Genomic DNA, 20,426 nt, shown 5'->3' with positions numbered 1-20,426 from the left:
GTAATGGGGGTGATCATCTCATCTGATTGAATGGAACCTTTCTTCTTGTACTTGTCCTTGTTGGGCGGTAGATGGATGTAATCAAATGAGGAGGGAGTGTGACAGACAGACAGCACGGTGAATGTGAGAAGTAGTTGGGAGAAGGGAGTGGGACAGGGGCGGGGGTAATAAAGTGGATCTGGAGGAGGATGGACCTTGATCTTGATGTATCCTGTTCCTCTCTTTTCAACCCGGCCGCCCAGTCCGCCTCCCCCCTCCCCTTCTCTCTATGCTTTACTGAGCTTTCCCTCTGCCCCACATTTCGGGTGGCTTTGTCTGATTTGGTGTTCCATATATAGAGGAATGGATTAATTGAGCTCACTCGCAACCCTTTAAAGTCTCTGTTCCTGTTCAAATACTTTGAACATGCACCCTTCTCTTCTGTCCTCCCCATCTTTGAAGTATAGTCCCTGATCCGACACGACTGGGTTAGTGAAAGGCCCTTTCATTTTCACAATATTCATTTATACAGTGCCTTGATCCTGATGGTGAACATTCTCTTGTTGCCCTCCAGCCATGACATGACAGGCTTGTTTGACGGCTGCATCCTGACTTGGTTTCATTAGAATAGTAATCAGTCTCCAAGTAGGAAACACCATCATGTTGCTGCATGTTTCATTACAATTTTTCTACCTGAGTTAGGTAGTCTCACAACCGTATGTATTTGCCTCCACCTGCTGGTAGGAAGGTGGTATTACGCTGACATATCATTGCAGGTGTTTTAGATTGACTTCGCGGTCTGACTGCACAGAGCCACTGATCTACAAATCAACCTTCTTAAAATACATCCAAAGTAACTACTCATTGTGTGCTCAAGACTACCGATTCTACCCCTTGCTTATACCCTTAAATACATTGATTATATTGTTTCTCAACACATAAACTCAGCAGAAAAGAAACGTCCCTTTTTCAGGACCCTGTCTTTCAAAGATAAAAATCCCCAAAACTTCACAGATCTTCATTGTAAAGGGTTTAAACACTGTTTCCCATGCTTGTTCAATGAACCATAAACAATTAATGAACATGCACCTGTGGAACGGTCGTTAAGACACTAACAGCTTACAGACGGTAGGCAATTAAGGTCACAGTTATGAAAACTTAGGACACTAAAGAGGCCTTTCTACTGACTCTGAAAAACACCAAAAGAAAGATGCCCAGGGTCACTGCTCATCTGCGTGAACATGCCTTAGGCATGCTGCAAGGATGCATGAGGACTACAGATGTGGCCAGGGCAATAAATCACGTCTGTACTGTGAGACGCCTAAGACAGCGCTACAGGGAGACAGGACGGACAGCTGATCGTCCTCACAGTGACAGACCACGTGTAACAACACCTGCACAGGATCGGTACATCCGAACATCACACCTACGAGACAGGTACAGGATGGCAACAACAGCTGCCCGAGTTACACCAGGAATGCACGATCCCTCCATCAGTGCTCAGGCTGTCCTCAATAGGCTGAGAGAGGCTGGACTGAGGGTTTGTAGGCCTGTTGTAAGGCAGGTCCTCACCAGTCATCACTGGCAACAACGTCGCCTATGGGCACAAACCCACCATTTCTGGACCAGACAGGACTGGCAAAAAGTGCTCTTCACTGGCGAGTCGCGGTTTTGTCTCACCAGGGGTGATGGTCGGATTCACGTTTATCGTCGAAGGAATGAGCGTTACACCGAGGCCTGAACTCTGGAGCGGTATCGATTTGGAGGTGGAGGGTCCGTCATGGTCTGGGGCGGTGTGTCACAGCATCATCGAACTGAGCTTGTTGTCATTGCAGGCAATCTCAACGCTGTGCGTTACAGGCAAGACATCCTCCTCCCTCATTTGGTACCCTTCCTGCAGGCTCATCCTGACATGACCCTCTATCTAGCATGACAATGCCACCAGCCATACTGCTCATTCTGTGCGTGTTTTCCTGCAAGACAGGAATGTCAGTGTTCTGCCATGGCCAGCGAAGAGCCCGGATCTCAATCCCATTGAGCACGTCTGGGACCTGTTGGATCGGAGGGTGAGGGCTAGGGCCATTCCCCCCAGAAATGTCCGGGAACTTGCAGGTGCCTTGGTGAAAGAGTGGGGTAACATTAACATCTCACAGCAAGAACTGCCAAATCTGGTGCAGTCCATAAGGAGGAGATGCACTGCAGTACTTAATGCAGCTGGTGGCCACACCAGATACTGACTGTTTCTTTTGATTTTGACCAGTGAGAGGACATTTGTGTTTTTGCTGAGTTTACATGTATCACAATCATTGCAAGTAAAACCTTCTTTATCCTCTTTATCCCTCCTTTCTTCAGTCCTGTCAGCTATTCATCAACGTGCTGGTAGAGTCTCCCTCCATCGACTACCACACATCCCTTGCCCAGAATGCATTGCAGGTGTGCCTGACGCACTCCGAGCTCCAGAACGAGATGTACTGTCAGCTGATCAAGCAGACCAACCGACGCACGCCACACAACTACTCCCTCACTCAGGTATGTTAGAGACCGGAACCCCTTTCCACTACTCAGCATGGCTGGCATGGTTACACATCCACTAAGTGTCGAAAAGCACTATCTGGTAAGCATATATCAGAGTTAGCACAGTTTGGTTCTGGTGAGCAGATCTTCCTGTCACTTGTTAAATGTTATGCTTGGTTGCTTTAGTGTTGTATGAGCTGTTGTGAATAGTGTGTTCTCCTCTCCTCAGTGCTGGCAGCTGTTGTCTGTGTGTGTGGCTCTCTTTCTGCCTCAGCAACACTTCCTGTGGTACCTCAGACAGTATCTGCAGCGTCATGCAGACCCCAGGTATACACAGCGATGCACGAACACACACACACACAAACCAATCGATTAATGATAATCCACTGTCAAAGATAATCCAACTACAGAATAGTATGATCATTGTGTGTGTGTGTGTGTGTGTGTGTGTGTGTGTGTGTGTGTGTGTGTGTGTGTGTGTGTGTGTGTGTGTGTGTGTGTGTGTGTGTGTGTGTGTGTGTGTGTGTGTGTGTGTGTGTGTGTGTGTGTGTGTGTGTGTGTGTGTGTGTGTGCGCGCGTGCGTGCGTGTGTGTGTGTGTGTAGGAGTGAGGTGGGGAAGTATGCAGTGTACTGCCAGAGGTCTGTGGAGCGTACCCTACAGAACGGGGAGCGAGAGGCCAAACCGTCACGTATGGAGATCCTGTCCATCCTACTCAGGAATCCCTACCACCACTCACTACCCTTCAGCATCCCTGTCCACTTTATGAACAACACCTACCAGGTAACCCACTAAACACAGACACACAGCCAACTAGCACGCAAACAATCAAACACCTACCAAGTCAGAAAGATGGAGAGGCACACACAAAAAGTTGGCAAAGTGCAGACCACTGGACAATAAACTATGAAAAAGCACACGTTCTGTTACACCCAATCATTTAAGAAGTCACACTCTCCTCTCCCGCCCTCTAGGTTGTAGGCTTCGATGGCTCCACTACGGTAGACGAGTTCCTGAGCACCCTGACCCAGAGGGTGGGCATGAGGAAACCACACCTGTCTGGCTTCGCCCTCTTCACTGACGACCCCTCAGGGAAAGACCTGGAGCACTGCCTACAGCCCAGCGTCAAGGTCAGTGTGGACTAACATACTCTGATTATATACCTGCACATACATTGTGGCAGTTGTTTTAATACCACACAATCAAAACTTTTAGTGCCCGCAACTAAGTATAAGGCGGTAAACAGACGGGTAGACTGGAATCAGAACAGGGAACAGGGAATAATGTACAAGAGAGCAGGGTCTGCCCGTAGAGATAGATAGAGGACTCATCTTTTTATCGGTGCCGTTATAGCATTTGTGACAGCATGGGCAGCGCCATTGAGGATATCTCCATTGTAAAGTAGTCAATTGTCTTCTTCGTTGGCTGATTGCGCCCAACTCGTAGGAATCCCCACCCACGTGACTACTTTAAAATGGTGGAAGCACTCAATTTTCAACGTCCATATTATAACAGGTTTTATCCACAGTGAGTCCTGTATCTATGTCAATGGGTCTGTCTGGTCAGTTTGCACGGTCAGGAAAACTCCTGGCTCCAAAGTAGAAGACAATGAACTAATTGATCTTTTAACTCTCACCTCTGCCAACAGATCTGTGATGTCATCTCCAAGTGGGAACAGGCCCTGAAAGAGCTGCATCCTGGGAAATATGAGGGGACACGCATCGTCCGTCTGACATACAAGAGCAGGTAGGCTTTGCCTTGTTTTAGTTCCTTGATGTGTTTCATTGTTGAGCTGAGGAAACCCAAAATGGATGACGAGGTGCAGACCAGCGGATGTTAGATTCAGATTTTTACGAATAACGTATCACTCAGTGCCACACACATCATGCGTTAACCATTGTGATGTCTGTTGTGTAGGTTGTGTTTCCGGGCCCAGGCTAAAGGGGAAATGGACCGTGAGCGCCTCCTGCTGGCTTACCAGGTGAATGACGAGGTCCACCAGGGACACTTCCCCGTCAACAAGGAGTTGGCTCTGGAAGTTGCTGCTCTCATGGCTCAGGTTGGTAGTGCTTTGGTAAGGAGAGGGGCATTATGGGAACTGAAGCACATCACGCCAAAGGTAAAAAAAAAAAAATGTATGGTCTAATACGATTGACTTCAAATGTGTTTTTATTACAAATCACACCCTCTCCCCAGGTAGAGCATGGTGACCTGGACCGTCCGGCTTCCTTCTCCCCCAGCAGTAGCTCCTCTCCTCAGCCTAAAGCCCAACAGATCTCCCCTAGCTGCAACTCTCCTCAGCCCAAAACCCAACAGATCCTCGTACAGGCCCTGGAGCGCTTCTACCCCAAACGCTACAAACAGGACTGCAGCATGGACCAATTCAGGTAATACGCCCATACGCACGACCAGCTCAGGTGATGCATTACCCTCACACACAGATGAAGTAAGACACAGGCTTCTACCCCAAAAACGCTACTAACAGGACTGCAGCATGGGTCAACTCGGGCAATACTGGCCACGTGCACGCATTATACTCAGATAAAGATGCCTATACAGACACAGACAAGACTAATTATTTATTCAACTCCCCTCAGAGACCTATCAGAGCGCCTGGCCACTAAGTGGTCAGTCCTGCGTGGCTGCAGTGCCTCAGAGTGTGTCAGAATCTACTTGACCGTCGCTAGGAAGTGGCCGTTGTTCGGTGCCAAGCTCTTCAGTGCTAAGGTACGTGGGGATGCAAGTAGACTGAACAACCTCTACCGCGTTCCTGAACGTGTATTCTACTGCAAGGGTCCAGCATAGTGTATCTGTACTGTATGTTTCCAGCTTTTGCTGAATCTGTGCCTCCAGTGACGTGGAAGGTCTCTCTATAATCAAATAATTGTTTCTGTCCTCTTTCCTCTTTTTGGAAGGCCAAGTGTTTCAGTATTTACCCAGATAATAGCCCATTCCTATTGAAACCGTTAGTAGCACCGATATACATGTAGCAGGTACCGGTGTATCAAGTCTGACACCGACAGGCTCCTGAACAGCTTCTATCCCCAAGCCATAAATCTGCTAAATAGCTAACAGATTTTCATCAAATCAAATTGTATTAGTCACATTGCGTGCCAGTACAGCGGGTGTAGACCTTACAGTGAAATGCTTACTTACGAGCCCCTAACCAACAATGCAGTTTAAAAAAATACGGATAAGAATAAGTAATAAAATTGACAAGTAATTAAAGAGCAGCAGTAAAATAACAACAGCGAGACTATATACGGGGGGTACCGGTCAATGTGCGGGGGCACCGGTTAGTTGAAGTAATATGTACATGTAGTTAGAGTTATTAAAGTGACTATGCATAGATGATAACAACAGAGAGTAGCAGCAGTGTAAAAGAGGGGGGGGGGAGCAAATAGTCTGGGTAGCCATTTGATTAGATGTTAGAAGCTGTTTAGATGCCTCTTGGACCTAGACTTGGCGCTCCGGTACCGCTTGCTGTGCGGTAGCAGAGAGAACAGTCTATGATTAGGGTGGCTGGAGTCTTTGACAATTTATAGTGCCTTCCTCTGACACCGCCTGGTAGGTCCTGGATGGCAGGAAGCTTGGCCCCAGTGATGTACTGGGCCGTATGCACTACCCTCTGTCTGAGTTGACCCTTGTACTTTATTCTCTATGCATACTCACAGGACTCACACACCATGACACTCCAACACACACATAACATGCACACACATTTATACTGACTCTACACACATACAATCATAGTTTACGCTGCTGCTACCCGTGCTACTACACCTGCATTGCTTGCTGTTTGGGGTTTTAGGCTGGGTTTCTGTACAGCACTTTGAGATATCAGCTGATGTAAAGAAGGGCTATATAAACACATTTGATTTGATTAGATTTTATCATATATCCTGATGTCACGCCCTGACCATAGCGAGCCCTCGGTTCTCTATGGTGTTTAGGTCAGGGCGGCAGGGTAGCCTAGTGGTTAGAGTGTTGGACTAGTAGCCGGAAGATTGCAAGTTCAAAACCCCGAGCTGACGAGGTACAAATCTGTTGTTCTGCCCCTGAACAGGCAGTTAACCCACTGTTCCTAGGCCGTCGTTGAAAATAAGAATTTGTTCTTAACTGACTTGCCTGGAAAAATAAAGGTAAAAAAATTTAAATAAAGAGCGTGACTAGGGGGGTCATTTATTTTCTATGCAGCTGGTTTGTATGGTTCCCAATTAGAGGCAGCTGGTAATCGTTGCCTCTAATTGGGGATCATATTTAGGAAGCCCTTTCTCCCACCTGCTTTGTGGGATATTGTTTTTGAGTGAGTGCATGTAGCATTACGTTTGTTCACGGTCTGTGTTTGTTTATTGTTTAGTTTAGAAGTTTCAGTTTAAATAAATATTTGGAACTCAAATCACGCTGCGCCTTGGTCCGTCTTTCCATACGATCCTGATGCCTAGTCACCTTACCCCTATACATACAGTATCTACCGCTATCACTCCAGTATCCCTTCACATTGTAAATATGGTACTGGAACTGACCTTGTATATACAAAGGTATTCGGACACCCCTTCAAGTTAGTAGATTCGACTATTTCAGCCATACCCGTTGCTGATAGGTGTATAAAATCGAGCACACAGCCATGCAATCTCCATAGACAAACATTGGCAGTAGAAGTGCTCAGTGACTTTCAACATGGCACTTTCATAGGATGCCACCTTTCCAGCAAGTCAGTTAGTAGAATTTCTGTAATGAATGAATAATGGTCTAATAATTGGCCCCTTAGTTCCAGTGAAGTGAAGTCTTAACGCTACATCATGCAAAGACATTCTAGACGATTCTGTGTTTCCAATTCCCTTGAGCCAGGCCTAAAGGCCCAACATCAGTGCCCGACCTCACTAATGCTCCTGTGGCTGAATGGAAGCAAGACCCCGCAGCAATGTTCCAACATCTAGTGGAAAAGCCTTCCAAGAAGAGTGGAGGCTGTTATAGCAGCAAAGAGGAGACCAACTTCATTTGAATGGCCATGATTTTTGGAACGAGATGTTCGATGAGCAGGTGTCCACATACTTTTGGTCACGTTGTGTAGCTTCTCACTTTCTCTGTTCTATCTTATGTTATTTTTAGTGCTACATTGATATTGATTACTGCATTGTTGGGTTTTAGATGGCAAGAAAAGGCATTTCACTGTACTTGTGCACGTGACATTAAAAAAAAACTTTAGGCTTGAGCTACTGTCTCTGTATACCATCTGTGCCTCTCCTCCGTCTCTGTCTGCAGCCCATACCTCCCTCGTCTGTGGAGCAGTCCCAGGTTTGGCTAGCCGTCAATGAGGATGGACTGTGTGTGCTTGACTATACCATGGTAAGTGTGTGTTTATCTACATGTTTATATGTCTGCTTCCTTAGCTCATTTACCATAGAGTAAGTGATTATTAACTGTAATCCAACCATGTGGCATTACTGGTACTAAAAGTGGCCACAAGGGGGGGCGTGTTTTGTTGCTTCAGTACCCACAGCCAGTGGTCAGAGGACCACCATCAGAAGAAATCTCTTGAACAGATAATGACATCATATTTCAACCATTAATTTACCTTCATTACACTTTTTTTTTTAAAGACAACAACCTTTCAGAATCCAACCAAAAGTTTTATGCTTTTGGTATTCTCTAATTCCTTTTTTAATCGGGCACAATCTTAGTTTATATTCAGAGCACTTAAGGTTTGGGGTTTCTCTTCTCTCTTTACCAGTCTGCCTGTTGCCAGACCACAGGGGCAGAAGCTTGTTGATCTACTGGTCTGGAATGATTTTCTACTGCAGCGTTTGAAACACCAGATCCCCACAGGGAAACAGAAACTGCTGGCCTACAATTTTACCAGACATGGGTTCAATTCAAATACTATTTGAAAGCATTTGAAATACTTAAGCTGGGCTTGATTAACCTGGCCTGGGTTTATAAAACCAATGAAAAGGACCCGAAAGTGCAAATCCCACCCATCTGGTTCTCAAGGCAGTTTAGAGAAAAGGGCCAAAGTATTTGCAAGATTTCAAATAGTATATGAAACCAGATCTGGGTCTACCCAGAGATCAAAATGCTGACTGAGATATAAACAACGTTAAACTTAAAACACTATAATTATCTTAGCCGTATTCCTGTGTCATTTCTAGTTTGGCGTCCTTTCATGCTCCAATACATTTACTAGTTCTTAGGGAGAAAATAAGGAAAATACACAATAAAGTATTAGAAATTATGTCTGGCTGCTTCATTGGTTCATGCTCAATTTGCCTGTTGAGAAAACAATAACAAGAAACCTGGCCTGTACCAGGAAGAGAGATGAGACAGATTACTGAAAGGAAAATTCCACTCAAAAACTATCTTTTGGTACTTGTTTCATTAGTCCACTGTTGATACAGTCCCAAAATGTTTTGCATGTCAGCAATCAACTTTCAAAATACAGAAAGTGTCACAGTATGATGAGTTTTGCATCATCATTTTGGGACAGTATCAACAGTGGACTAATTAAACAAATACCAAAATATTGTTTTTGAGTGGTATTTTCCTTTAAGGGCTTTTTACACTACTGAACCGAACAAGCCAAACGTGAAAAGATCAGAGTCATCAAAGTCAAAAGAGTACAATTTGTTTTCCTATTCACATACATACAGTGCCAGTCAAAAGTTTGGACACACCTATTTCAAGGGTCTTTATTTTATTTAGACTATTTTCTACATTGTAGAATTATAGTGAAGACATCAAATGCCAAGAGTTTGCAAAGCTGTCATCAAGGCAAAGGGTGGCTACTTTGAAGAATCTAAAACATATTTTGATTTGTTTAACACTTTAATGGTAACTACATGATTCCATATGTGCTATGTCATAGTTTTGATGTCTTCACTATTATTCTACAATGTAGAAAATAGTACAAATTAAGAAAAACCCTGGAATGAGTAGCTGTGTACCAAACTTTTGACTGGTACTGTATTTAAACAACTGAAATAAATCATCCATTCCTTTACAGCACCTTCTGGTCATGTACTCCTACCAATCAGTGATCACCTTTGGCGGTTGCCGTGACGACCTGATGGTGGTAGTGAGCCAGACCAAAGAGCAGGGTGGAGGGAAGAAGAGTGTGGAGAAACTGGTCTTCGCTATGGCTAAACCCAAGGTAAAGATACCTAGTCGTCTCTATTGCTAAACCCAAGGTTTATTTCACATGTCTGGGAATACAGATATGCATCTGTTGGTCACATATACCTTAACAAAAAGTAGGTGAGTAAATCAGAAAACCAGTCAGTATCTGGTGTGACCACCTCATGCAGCATTGATCAGGCTGTTGATTGTGGCCTGTGGAATGTCCCACTCTTCTTCAATGGCTGTGCGAAGTTGCTGAATATTGGCGGGAACTAGAACACGCTGTCGATCCAGAGCATTCCAATCATGCTCAATGGGTGACATTTCTGGTGAGTATGCAGGCTATGGAAGAATTAGTTAGTGGTTTGTATTCATGTATGCCAAGGAAGACAGGCTTCCCCCCAAAATGTACCAAATAATTCATCTTTCGTCTCCCTGTGGTTCATAATTTTCCTTAAATTATCATGATTCTGAATGTATCTCACTTGAGAAAGCATCCGAGTGAGCAAAACAGCGCCCCTCTGTTTCTATATGTGTAGGCCATCTATCTGATGCTGTCTGGTCATAATGAGTATGACGTTGTTGCCACCCGTAGCATTGAATGCAAAGGGAAGCCAGCGAGCATTTGGGATCCCTTGACAAAAAAAGTGAAAAATAATACCCAATCAGCGTTGAGCTAAACTGAGCGAGCTCAACTGTGAATGATCCTGGCCCACCTGGTTTAGGGAAGCCATCTTGGATTTGGCGTAACTCCTATCAAATTGCATTGAGAGCATACGTCATGGACAGAAACAAATTGAACTGTTGCATCTCGTTGTGTTGTTGTCCTCCAGTGGCTAGCTAGCTTGGTAAAATTGGCACTTACCTATATTAGCCATGGATGGAGATAGGGATTTGGACTAATTATCCATACTGGCCAATGATTATAATGGTAACTCTGATCCAATCATAAATTCATATATTGTGCCCCTGGCCTGAGAGGATGGAAGTTCAATATGTAGCTAGATGTAGAAGGCAAATGCTAACTAGCTAATGTTGCCCATGAAAGGAAGTTAGGCTAGCGACCAAACATTTTTGCCAGGTAGCCTTCGACAACAAAAAAATATAAGTGTGTGTCCTTGTTTTCCATGAAAACATACATGAAATGAGTTGCAAAATGAATAGGAAAGTCAAGACGTTGACAAGGTTATAAATAATGCTTTTTTTAGTTTAAATAATAATTGTGTCCTTCAAACTTTGCTTGTGTCAAAGAATTCTCCATTTGCAGCAATTACAGCCTTGCAGACCTTTGGCATTCTAGTTGTCAATTTGTTGAGGTAATCTGAAGAGATTTCACCCCAAGTTTCCTGAAGCACCTCCCACAACAGCTCAATAGGGTTGAGATCAGGTGACTGCTGGCCACTCCATTATAGACAGAATACCAGCTGACTGCTTCAACCCTAAATAGTTATTGCATAGTTTGGAGCTGTGCTTTGGGTCATTGTCCTGTTGTAGGAGGAAATTGGCTCTAATTAAGCGCCATCCACAGTCTATGGCATGGCGTTGCAAAATGGCGTGATAGCCTTCCTTCTTCAAGATCCCTTTTACCCTGTACAAATCTCCCACTTTACCAGCACCAAAGCACCCCCGGACCATCACATTGCCTCCACCATGCTTGACAGATCTTTTCATTTTTTTCTGCCCGTCTCACAAATGTTCTTCTTTGTGATCCGAACACCTCAAACTTAGATTAGTCTGTCCATAACACTTTTTTCCAATCTTCCTCTGTCCAGTTTCTGTGTTCTTTTGCCCATCTTAATCATGTATTTTTATTGGCCAGTCTGAGATATGGCTTTTTCTTTGCAACTCTGCCTAGAAGGCCAGCATCCCGGAGTCGCCTCTTCACTGTTGACGTTGAGACTGGTGTTTTGCGGGTACTATTTAATGAAGCTGCCAGTTGAGGACTTGCAAAAGTCAGTTTCTCAAACTAGACACTAATGTACTTGTCATCTTGCTCAGTTGTGCACCGGGGGCCTCCCACTCCTTTTTCTATTCTGGTTAGAGCCCGTTTACGCTGTTCTGTGAAGGGAGTAGTACACAGCGTGTTACGATATCTTCAGTTTCTTTGCAATTTCTCGCATGAAATAGCCTTCATTTCAAGAACAAGAATAGACTGTCGAGTTTCAGAAGAAAATCTTTGTTTCTGGACATTTTGAGCCTGTAATCGAATCCAAAAATGCTGATGCTCCAGATACTCAACTAGTCTAAACAAAGGCCAGGTTTATTGCTTTTTAATCAGTACAACAGTGAAAACAGTGAATACGATTAGTGGATAATTATCGTCATGGACCACAACAGCTCTGCCAACTTTCAGTCAGTCAATAGGATCTTACCGTGCAGAAAGCCAGTGTGAAAAGTGGGAGGTGAGCTCCTGCTATGTTGCGCGGTCCACAAGCAGCAACCAGAGGGTCATGGGTTCAATTCCCACAGGGATCACATCACTATACCTTAAATAGCTTTGGATAAAATCTCATATTACGTGATATAATAGCAAGGTTACCCTCCACTGCCTTGGGCAGATGTAGAAAGCAGGTTGATCCTCGATTTTATTTCATCTGTTCTGCCTCAGAGGAGCCAACGGGAGCGATTCAAAGAAACACAAATAAATGACCAGTGCACTGAAATCGTCTTTAAAAGGTGATTTTGGTTTGAGCCATCAGTTGTTAATCTGTGTTGGGTTGATGCCTGGCCTAAGCATACAGTAGAGTCAATTTACTACTGTAGGACGTGCTAATAAGGCCCTGCTGTATTCGTGACAGGTTGCTCAATATCAAGTCATTTCTATGGTTTTCTCATTGGCTTTAAACTGAACTTCTAAATGTGAGCATATGGGCATCCAAGCTCCCTTGGATCAAGTGAAATTCAATAACTCTGTCTTCTCCTCTCCCCTCCCGCCTTCTCCTTCTGTCCTCGGCTCTCTCCTCCTCTCTCTCCCCTGCACGGTCTCCCTCTGTCCTCCCTCCCTCTTCTCTCCTCCCAGATCCTGGAGTTGACTCTGTTAATGGCCAGCTATATTAACTACTGGACCCCCATCCTCCCTGGGGCCCAGAACCAGTCCCCAGGACCCTGCTCCCCTCTGGGGCCCCGTGGAGCTGGGGCTGAGGCCAGGAAGATGTGGGACGTGGATAGCAGACACTTTCCCTCCATGACCTACACAACCAAAGGACCCACTCTACTGTGAATACAGAAACAACAATCAACCCCCTGTTCCAGTGCATCTCTGGGAAAACATGGTCATGTTCCTTAGCCAATGAATGGAAGAAAACTGACTGAAACAAGGAGGATCTATACCTGGACATGTCAAATAAGAAATGCTCATTTTTGTTTTCCCATTTCAAACAGTTTTGCGACAGTGTACCCTACTGAACATGATCCAGGACTGAGAAACTACAGGGTATTGTGGGAGTGGTACAGAAGATATTTAGCTCCACAAACATTACGTTACACCTGAAAATGGCCATTGTTTTATTTTGCCCTCATTCCCTCTGGCCAGGAGTGGATTCTATTGCATATACACGTGACATTTATTTTTAACCATGATGAATGGGAGATCGTCGTTTGTGGAAGGGGACCATAGATAAAAGGGGTAATAGTTGGTCGGGAAAAGTGGGAGAGGATATTGTTTGTGGTTCATATGAAGATGTCGCTCTTCGAATGTCTGTGTTTTAGTCTTTAGATTGTTGTGTTTATTCCTGTAACAAGAGTGTTCACCTCTGCTTAATTTACAAAAATATGCTCACGTTTGCGGACTATTTGAAAAACAATTGAGCCTTGAAAAATGAGATTTACAGTGTGGGATCACTATAAAGGACCAACACACACAACTTGTTGACCTTGGTAGTCTGGCCATTAGCTATACAATGAGAAATAATAAGCTTCTCCCTCCTCATTTAAACCTGAACTCTCCCACACCCCCACCCTTGTCTGTTCCAGAGAGTGTATGCCAAATGGCACCCTATTCCCTTTATAGTCCACTACATGCAACGCATCCACTGTCTTTTGTTAAAGGGAAAAAAGCTGTTTGTTTTTTTAAAAGAGGAAAATACTGTTGATTTCTTCTGGCTCTTTGCTTACCTAATATGGATTGGACTAACGTTATTTAACATTAAACCAGTACAGAATAATTATAATATTCAAGAAATCAAATTGTACTTGATTTTTTTTCATCAAAGAATTGAACAAAATGTATGACTTTTATAGAAAACACCAGGCCAGGGCCTGAGGAGGAACCATCAAAGCTCTATAACGTATAATACAAGTGATGATTGTACCATTTTGACCAAGCAATGTTTTTAGAACCGTTTTGACCACATAATGGTTATCAATATATTTTTTAAAGATTATAGTGAAGAATAGAAATAGAGATGGAATACAATGTGTGATGTGTCTGTGAGATGTATGAACTCATTGGGTGGCATGTTCCTACTGAAGAAGCAGCAGCTGTTCTTCCTGGGGTCCACACAAAACGTAGAACGTGACATAATACAGAACACTAATGGACAGGAACAGCAACACAAATTTAAACGAACAACGCTACGGCAATACAATGGAAGGTCATGAGAACACAGCCAGGTAGGACGGATTACATGGAGAGGTCCAGCCACATACGACTGGTACGATTACAGATATTCAAATGTTATTAGTGACTTGAATTGTTTTGGATCAAACCACTTGTTTTTTGTATTTATTTCATTTTTGGTATTTGTGGCTTTTTTTTGTATGCTGTAAATTATGTTTGGCAGAACGGTTAGGTTTTCAACTGAAACATTCAAAACTGACAATGACTTTGTGTGTCTAAAGTAGCTGAATAGTTTAACTTGACAGTTTTACACTGTACGAATGCAGTATGATTTGCGAATTAGGGATGTTAAGTCAATGAAACAAGATTTCTATACGATGTGCTTAGCTGTTATTGAGATCCTGTGTTTAAAATCAAATAAACCGTACAATCTACACAACTGTTTTGTGTGATACATTTTCAATTCCACTTTCAAGGGACATTGAGCCCCATAATTATTTCTCAATGTGGGAAATAATCCTACATTTTTAGCCTAATTGGAAAATATGTTGACGTTGAAAAAAGTGCTTAAATCCAGTATGATGGAATTTGGCATGGCTTTGACCTAGGAAACATTACGAAAGACTTGAAACATACTGGCGAATACAATACGCTTGTTCTTATCTTGTTTTGTTGTTTTTTTACACCCAAACTATCCACATACATTGGCAAATGTGCCAGTGTGATGTACAGTAGGCTATGCATTGTGCATATATGTTGACGTAGGTGGGGTTTGGTAGCTAGGGTGGTAGTTGCTCTGATTTGCTTCATCCAAACAGGTCAAAGTGGTAATGATGTTTTGCTGCCAACAGCATTGCTACAAATCGTTCTCTTTTTATTGAGTGATTTCTCAAAACCTCATGTTTTTGTAGTTACTCTAATATGACCAACAATTATAGTAATTACTGTACACTGCCAACTTAGGAAAAAGACAATTGTTTGTCATTGTTTTTGCTTTCTGTTGAAGAGGATGGACGCATAGTTTGTTGTAGGTTTGGCCATTCCGTAACGTTGCTTTTGTGTTTGTCTCTATTTTAGCCTTTATGATTTTAAATAGCAGTGTTTTTCTTTAGGCCCTATGGGGGAAATTCAGACCAAAGTTACGCATGTATAAATGGAACTGTTCCCCTTTTTCTGCACTTTTCTCCCTATGCGTTTCTGACCTTCAACCTATGCACGGGGGTAAATGTCAACAAGGCAAAGAGACATGCCAAATGTTTTAATCATAGGCCCCAACTGTTTCCTTAAATGTGTAGGCTATCAGTAGCGGCCTTATGTAATAAGCATTTATATATAACTTTTCATTTAGTTTTTGTTCCCTTCCCTGCATTAGTATCATTCCATTACATTCTTTGATTCAGCCAACCTTTAATTCTTTCCCCTGTAAAACACTGTCACGTCCTTGTGGTTTTGGCTGAGGGTCAAGTAATAGTGGATACTAGGCCAAATACAAATCATAGTAAAAAAACAAATGTGGACATGTAGGTTTAATAAATCATTATGGAGCTCATTATGGAGCTCATTATGGCGCTCAAACCTGAACTTGACGCATGGTACAAGACTTGGCATTTGCCATCACACAGTTCCATGATCAGTGCAGGCAATTAGGGTATATTTATTATATCGTACCATTGCATACTATTCTCCATAGTATAAATATAGTGTAGGCTACATTACTTCCAATGTTACCATTGATGAACTGAACGTGGCAACTTTCAGAATTAATCAAAGCAACTTTTTGGGGTTTGTGCGTAAAAGCTCAATTTTTTTCCAGTAGGATCGGTGATTTTTCCCTAAACATAAATAATGTGTAATAATGTGTACATATGTTTTCATGGCTATCTTTCTGTGTTCTGAGCGCTTTCTCCATAGTCTACATTTTAGTCTTGTGCCAATCAAATTCTAATTAAAGGTACACCATATTTAAAGGAATTACTTGGAAGAAATTAACAGAAAAACTAATTGAACAAAAACTCCCTGATTAAATTGGTAGGCTACCCAGTGGGTGTGTTTTCTGGGGTTTAATTAAATGTATTCAGAGAAGGTTTTCCCATCTCCACAGAGGAACTCTATAGCTCTGTCAGAGTGACCATTGGATTCTTGGTCACCTCCTTGACCAAGGCCCTTCTCCCTCAATTGCTCAGTTTGGCTGGGCAGCCAGCTCTAGGAAGAGTCTTGGTGGTTCCAAACTTCTTCCATTTAAGAATGATGGAGGCCACTGTGTTCTTGGGGACCTTCAATGCTGCAGAAATGTTTTGGTACCTGTTACAGGAATTAAATTCCTTTATGTTTTATTTAACCAATTCAATTAAACACTCTGCCCACTCCTAAGAATTTGTAAGACCCTTATTTGCATAAAATGGACAGAGACCAGTCTCAAAATCAATCAGTAGCGTTTATTCTCGAGAGTACTGAACACGATACAGTTTACCACAGGTTATAAACTGAAAATGATGTCATTAGTTTTCGAACTGTCCCGTCTCTTCTCCACTCTGGTACAATGGCAGTATAGTTCTCAAGCCTTCCTACATCGACTCCCACCAGTATAGATAATTTATGACTGAGCCAAGGTCTTCCTGTGTAGATAAGCATTCTAGCCAGTTCATTCGTTTCTACCAAGGAACAGACAGTCATTGTTCTAATTCTTGATTATAATTACACACATTATATTCAGTACTAGGATTAAAATAAAATTCATACATCTATACAGTAACATAATAGTATTCTGATTAGTCAGTCCTGATTGAAATGTATACATAATTAGTCATTATTGATTAAAAAAAAATCCCTTAACAGTACCCTTCCCCAGATCTGTGCCTCAACACAATCCTGTCTCTGAGCTCTACGGACAATTTCTTTGACCTCATGGCTTGGTTTTTGCTCTGACATGCAACTGTCAACTGTGGGACCTTATATAGACAGGTGTGTGCCATTCCAAATCATGTCCAATCATTGAATTTACCACAGGTTGAATCCATTCAAGTTTAGAAACATCTCAAGGATGATCAATGGAAATAGGATGCAGCCCAAGTCTCATAGCAAAGGGTCTGAATACTTATGTAAAAAAGGTATTTCTGTTTTTATTTTTAATAAATTAGCAATAATTCTAAAAAACTGTTTTCACTTTATAATTATAGGGTACGGTGTGTAGAATTATAAGGGAAAACAATAATTTAATCCATTTTAGAATAAGGCTGTAACGTGGAAAAAGTTAAGGGGTCTGAATAATTTCCGAATGCTCTGCACATGTGTATTTAATACACAGCCCAAAACAAATACTTTTATTTGAATATTTAAATGGTTATAAAAACCAAATGTATTATTATTTATCTATTTCACCTTTATTTAACCAGGTAGGTGTCACGCCCTGGCCTTAGTTATCTTTGTTTTCTTTATTATTTTGCTTAGGTCAGGGTGTGAGATGGGGGTTTTATGTGTTTTGTCTTGTCCAGGGGTTTGTATGTTTATGGGGCTGTTTCCTGTCTAGGCAAATTGTATGTCTACGGTTGCCTAGATTGGTTCTCAATTAGAGGCAACTGTCTATCGTTGTCTCTGATTGGGAACCATATTTAGGCAGCCATATTCTTTGGGTATTTTGTGGGTGATTGTTTCCTGTGTCAGTGTTTGTGCCACACGGGACTGTTTCGGGTTTTCACGGTTCTTGTTTTGTAGTTGTGTTCATGTTGAGTTTTCCTATTAAAACCATTGACACTTACCACGCTGCATTTTGGTCCGATCCTTGTTTCACCTCTTCAGAGGAGGAAATCAGCCGTGACAGTAGGCCAGTTGAGAACAAGTTTTCATTTACAACTGCGACCTAGCCAAGATAAAGCAAAGCAGTGAGACAAAAAACAACACATAGTTACACACATGGGATAAACAAACGTACAGTCAATAACACAATAGAAAGTCTGCATACAGTGTGTGCAAATGAAGTAAGGAGGTAAGGCAATAAATTGGCCAATAGTGGCGAAGTTATTACAATTTAACAATTGACACTGGAGTGAAAGATGTGCAGATGAGGATGTGCAAGTAGAAATACTGGTGTGCAAAAAAAAGAGCAGAAAAAAAACGAAAAACAAATATAGGGATGAGGTAGGTAGTTGGTTAGATGGGCTATTTACAGATGGGCTGTGTACAGCTGCAGTGATCAGTAAGCTGCTCTGACATCCAATGCTTGAAGTTAGTGAGGGAGATATAAGTCTCCAACTTCAGTATTTTTTGCAATTTGTTCCAGTCATTGGCAGCAGAGAACTGAAAGGAAAGGCGGCCAAAGTAGGTGTTGGCTTTGGGGATGACCAGTGAGATACAGTGGGGCAAAAAAGTATTTAGTCAGCCACCAATTGTGCAAGTTCTCCCACTTAAAAAGATGAGAGAGGCCTGTAATTTTCATCCATGACATGCAAATAGCTATACTTATTTTCCACCATCATTTGCAAATATATTCATAAAAAATCCTACAATGTGATTTTCTGGATTTCATTTCTCATTTTGTCTGTCATAGTTGAAGTGTACCTATGATGAAAATTACAGGCCTCTCTCATCTTTTTAAGTGGGAGAACTTGCACAATTGGTGGCTGACTAAATACTGTTTTGCCCCACTGTATACATGCTGGAGTGCGTGCTACGGGTGGATGTTGCTATGGTGACCAGTGAGCTGAGATAATGCAGAGCTTTACCTAGCAAATACTTTTGATGACCTGGAGCCAATGGGTTTGGCGACGAATATGTAGCGAGGACCAGACAACGAGAGCATACAGGTCGCAGTGGTGGGTAGTATATGGGGCTTTGGTGACAAAACGGATGGCACTGTGATAGACTGCATCCAATTTGCTGAGTAGAGTGTTGGAGGCTATTTTGTAAATGACATTGCCGAAGTCAAGGATCGGAAGGATAGTCAGTTGTACGAGGGTATGTTTGGCAGCATGAGTGAAGGAGGCTTGTGAAATAGGAAGCCGATTCTAGATTTAATTTTGGATTGGAGATGCTTAATATGAGTCTGGAAGGAGAGTTTACAGTCTAGCCAGACACCTAGGTATTTATAGTTGTCCACATATTATAACTCCGAACCGTCCAGAGTAGTGATGCTAGGCGGGCGGGAGGGTGCGTGCAGCGATTGGTTGAAGAGCGTGCATTTAGTTTTACTAGCGTTTAAGAGCAGTTGGAGGCCATGGAAGCAGTGTTGTAATGGCATTGAAGCTCGTTTGGAGGTTTGTTAACACAGTGTACAAAGAAGGGCCATATGTATACTGAATGGTGTCGTCTGTGTAGAGGTGGATCAAAGAATCATCCGCAGCAAGAGCGACATCATTGATATTTACAGAGAAAAGAGTCGGCCCGAGAATTGAACCCTGTGGCACCCCCATAGAGACTGCCAGAGTTCTGGACAACAGGCCCTCCGATTTGACACACTGAACTCTATCTGAGAAGTAGTTAGTGAACCAAGCAAGGCAGTCATTAGAGAAACCAAGGTTGTTGAGTCTGCCGATAAGAATACGGTGATTGACAGAGTTCAAAGCCTTGAGCAGGTCGATGAAGACGGCTGCACAGTACTGTTTTTTATCGATGATATGATATATTATGATATAATTTAGGACCTTGAGCATGGCTGAGGTGCACCCGTGACCAGCTCGGAAACCGGATTGCAATGCGAAGAAGGTATGGTGGGATTCGAGATGGTCGGAGATCTGTTTGTTCACTTGGCTTTCAAAGACTTTAGAAAGGCAGGGCAGGATGGATATAGGTCTGTAACAGTTTGGGTCTAGAGTGTTTCCCCCTTTGAAGAGGGGGATGACCGCGGCTGCTTTCCAATCTTTATGAATCTCAGACGATACGAAAGAGAGGTTGAATAGACTAGTAATAGGGGTTACGACAATAGTCTACCAAATTGTAGGGTGAGTATTGGTAAAGTGGGACACTTTCTGAAAATGTAATTTCTTGAACACCTTACAGATTCAGCCCGTTGTCTTAACCCCCAACATGATACCATTCTAAATAGCTTAAGAACTCTACTACACTATACAAAATATTGTCTTTTTTCAGCCAATATTGGGAAATTTGGACAACTTGATTGGCAAAAATGGGACACAATTATTTATTGTAAAGAAGGAGAAATGAGCGTATATGAGTCATTTCTATATTTCAATGGTAAAATAAAATAATTCGTACAAATTAAATATATATTTTTGGAAATTAGCTATTTTTGTGGAACAATAATCATTG

At 42.5% G+C, this 20,426-nt stretch overlaps 1 protein-coding gene across 4 annotated transcripts in view; it reads left to right on the top strand.

Annotated features, from left to right (window-relative positions):
* Window positions 1–14,601, top strand: part of plekhh1 (pleckstrin homology domain containing, family H (with MyTH4 domain) member 1) — a 63,554-nt gene extending 48,953 nt beyond the window's left edge. For 3 of the 4 annotated variants that reach the window (XM_036954594.1, XM_036954593.1, XM_036954595.1), the window contains 11 exons: window positions 2,332–2,508; window positions 2,723–2,820; window positions 3,097–3,274; window positions 3,466–3,621; window positions 4,140–4,237; window positions 4,409–4,550; window positions 4,688–4,878; window positions 5,089–5,218; window positions 7,757–7,840; window positions 9,495–9,641; window positions 12,627–14,601. In XM_036954594.1, coding sequence (XP_036810489.1) covers window positions 2,332–2,508; window positions 2,723–2,820; window positions 3,097–3,274; window positions 3,466–3,621; window positions 4,140–4,237; window positions 4,409–4,550; window positions 4,688–4,878; window positions 5,089–5,218; window positions 7,757–7,840; window positions 9,495–9,641; window positions 12,627–12,827 — 1,602 coding nt within the window. In that variant the 3' untranslated portion in view covers window positions 12,828–14,601. The remainder of the gene's footprint in view (window positions 1–2,331; window positions 2,509–2,722; window positions 2,821–3,096; window positions 3,275–3,465; window positions 3,622–4,139; window positions 4,238–4,408; window positions 4,551–4,687; window positions 4,879–5,088; window positions 5,219–7,756; window positions 7,841–9,494; window positions 9,642–12,626) is intronic. The other variant, XR_005037696.1, reaches the window with a different exon arrangement.
* Window positions 14,602–20,426: the final 5,825 nt, after the last annotated feature.

This window comes from Oncorhynchus mykiss, chromosome 19, assembly GCF_013265735.2.
Source record: "Oncorhynchus mykiss isolate Arlee chromosome 19, USDA_OmykA_1.1, whole genome shotgun sequence".
Taxonomy (NCBI): Eukaryota; Metazoa; Chordata; class Actinopteri; order Salmoniformes; family Salmonidae; genus Oncorhynchus; species Oncorhynchus mykiss.
The sequence above is the reverse complement of the archived record's forward strand: the minus strand, read 5'-3'. Positions and strand labels throughout refer to the sequence as shown.